Source organism: Lathyrus oleraceus, chromosome 3 (assembly GCF_024323335.1).
Source record: "Lathyrus oleraceus cultivar Zhongwan6 chromosome 3, CAAS_Psat_ZW6_1.0, whole genome shotgun sequence".
NCBI lineage: Eukaryota > Viridiplantae > Streptophyta > Magnoliopsida > Fabales > Fabaceae > Lathyrus > Lathyrus oleraceus.
In genome coordinates, this window is record NC_066581.1 from 341,463,922 (window position 1) to 341,466,058 (window position 2,137).

The 2,137-nt window shown below is 30.9% G+C and overlaps 1 protein-coding gene across 1 annotated transcript; it reads right to left on the reverse strand.

Annotated features, from left to right (window-relative positions):
* Positions 1-969, reverse strand: LOC127127548 (probable glutathione S-transferase). Its single transcript, XM_051056753.1, has 2 exons — positions 621-969; positions 1-535 (listed from the first exon to the last, which is right to left on the reverse strand). Exons 1-2 carry the CDS (start codon positions 939-941, stop codon positions 173-175), a joined length of 684 nt encoding a protein of 227 aa, XP_050912710.1. The 5' UTR covers positions 942-969; the 3' UTR covers positions 1-172.
* Positions 970-2,137: the final 1,168 nt, after the last annotated feature.

Consider the following 2,137-nt stretch of genomic DNA (forward strand, 5'->3'; position numbering starts at 1 on the left):
TATAGAAACCCTTTTCTTTATTGATAGAAATATGACAAATGGAAAAAAATACACTATAGAATTTCAATCTCAAGGAAAAATTCCAAAAACCAAAACTTGACATTGAAATGAAATCCTAACAGAAATAACTCAATGACAGATAAAAACAGTACTGAAACTTCAATTTTTGAATCTATTTTGAAGAAGAAACAAGGCTATCATATTTAGCTTTGAAATAGACAAAAAGAGGTTCTCTTGGAGGCACAAGTTCCTTCACAATTGGATGGTTGAGAAACTCTTTGCTCCAATTGTAAAGCTTTGGAAACTTTTGAGCAGTAAACAATTGCAACCCTGATATATCTTGAACCAAAGGAACCCAAAAAGCTATGACAACAGCAGCAATATCCACAAAACCAATCTCTTCTCCTCCAAAGAACTTGTCCTTCAACTCACTCTCAAGAAACTCAAGAGCCTGAGATGATTCTTCGATATTCTTCTCACGCACTTTCTCATCATCGTTAACAGCATAAACAGCTCTAAAAAAAGGCGCCACAATCTGATCATTTCAAAATTATACTTTATTAATTTATATATTAAGAGTAATCGACAAGAACATAGTTTACTTTTGAAGTTACATTTACCTTATCGTCGATGACCTTGGACCAAAATCGAGCCACGGCTTTTTGGTAAGGACTAGAGGGCAAAATGGGGTTTTGATTCCAAGTTTCTTCAATATATTCAAGAATCACAAGAGATTCTGAAATGGGCTTATCATTGTGAACAAAGACTGGAACCTTCTTATGAACTGGATTGGATTTGAGGAGAAGATCACTTTTGTTGGCCAAATCTTCTTCAACAAATTTGTATTCAATTCCCTTCAATTTCAGAGCAATTTGTACTCTACATACAAATGGGCTTCCAACAACTCCTATAAGTGTCACCTCTTCTTGATTTGTAGCCATTGCACAAATATTAAGTGAATTTGTTGTTGTGTATGAATCCTAACTAAGGTCTTGTCTGTTTTTATAGAGTTTAGAAGGTTCTATTCTACCAACTGCATCATTCAAATTATTATTTTTAATTTATATTTTTTTTATAAAAATTTAATGAAATAAGTAGTAATTCAATGAAGGAGTAAATAGTAATTCTCAATCAACACATTTGGAAAGAAGTGGTGTAAGACATTACATCAGCATTATTTTTATATATGCATCGAACAATCTCTTGAGAATTTCTGTAATCATTTTTCCTTAATTATTAAAAGTTTTATTTTTCCCTTATTTGATACTTAAAATATTTTTTTAAACAAAAAATACAAAAATCAATGTAATTTAATAAAACAAAACTATCTCCTTTCATGGTATGAATAGAAAATATTCCTCCTATTCTGAATTTTATGTCAGCATTATCAAATGAGTATAAAATGCATTTTCTTCTTTTCAGTATGTTATTTAATATTTGTTATTCTATCATTTTAGTTTTTTATAACTTATCTTTCACATTAATGTAAAACATTTTTATGGGATTGAATGGCTCTTTATGAGGCTGAATGATTTTCTCCTCGTGCTTAAGCAAATGAGAAATCTCATCAGGAATCTCTTCAATATCCTCTTATTCCATTTGAAACATAAGGAATTCAAAGCTGGGAGAGGCCGAATAGAGTCATTGTTTTCAAGGGGTTTAACAATTAATCTGCATAATGATTTTATGCTTGATTTTAGAATATGAACAAATAAACGCATATTGTGATGCAGATATAACAAGTGATTATTATCTTGGTTTTTTAGGTTACCATTTTTTTACAGAAAAAGCAAAAAGAGAAAACATAACATGGATAAACGAAATAACATTTTATTAATGATGATAAAAATTTGAAACTAAGCCCACATAGATTCACTTTCACCGTGGGCATAGTGAAGAGATTTTTTTTTTAAAATAATAAAAATATATTATTTGACAAGTGAATAACAGCGAGAAGATCAACAACATTCTAATTCTGGCATATCAATCTGTGTGTCACAAAGTTTGGCGCTTCCTGTACTTGATTATCTTCCAGGATTGCATCAACAGACTGATCTTTAGAGTGAATGAAGCCAACACTGTGGAAAACTTCTTGGATTCACTTCAAATCTCTTTGGGTTGAACCAGGCGAGAAGCC

Bases quoted from the DNA above. Each gene is read 5' to 3' on its own strand.
- LOC127127548 (XM_051056753.1), bottom strand. From the start codon at position 941: ATGGCTACAAATCAAGAAGAGGTGACACTTATAGGAGTTGTTGGAAGC. The intron at 536-620 runs GTAAATGTAACT...TGAAATGATCAG, and splicing joins CCAAGGTCATCGACGATAAG to ATTGTGGCGCCTTTTTTTAG.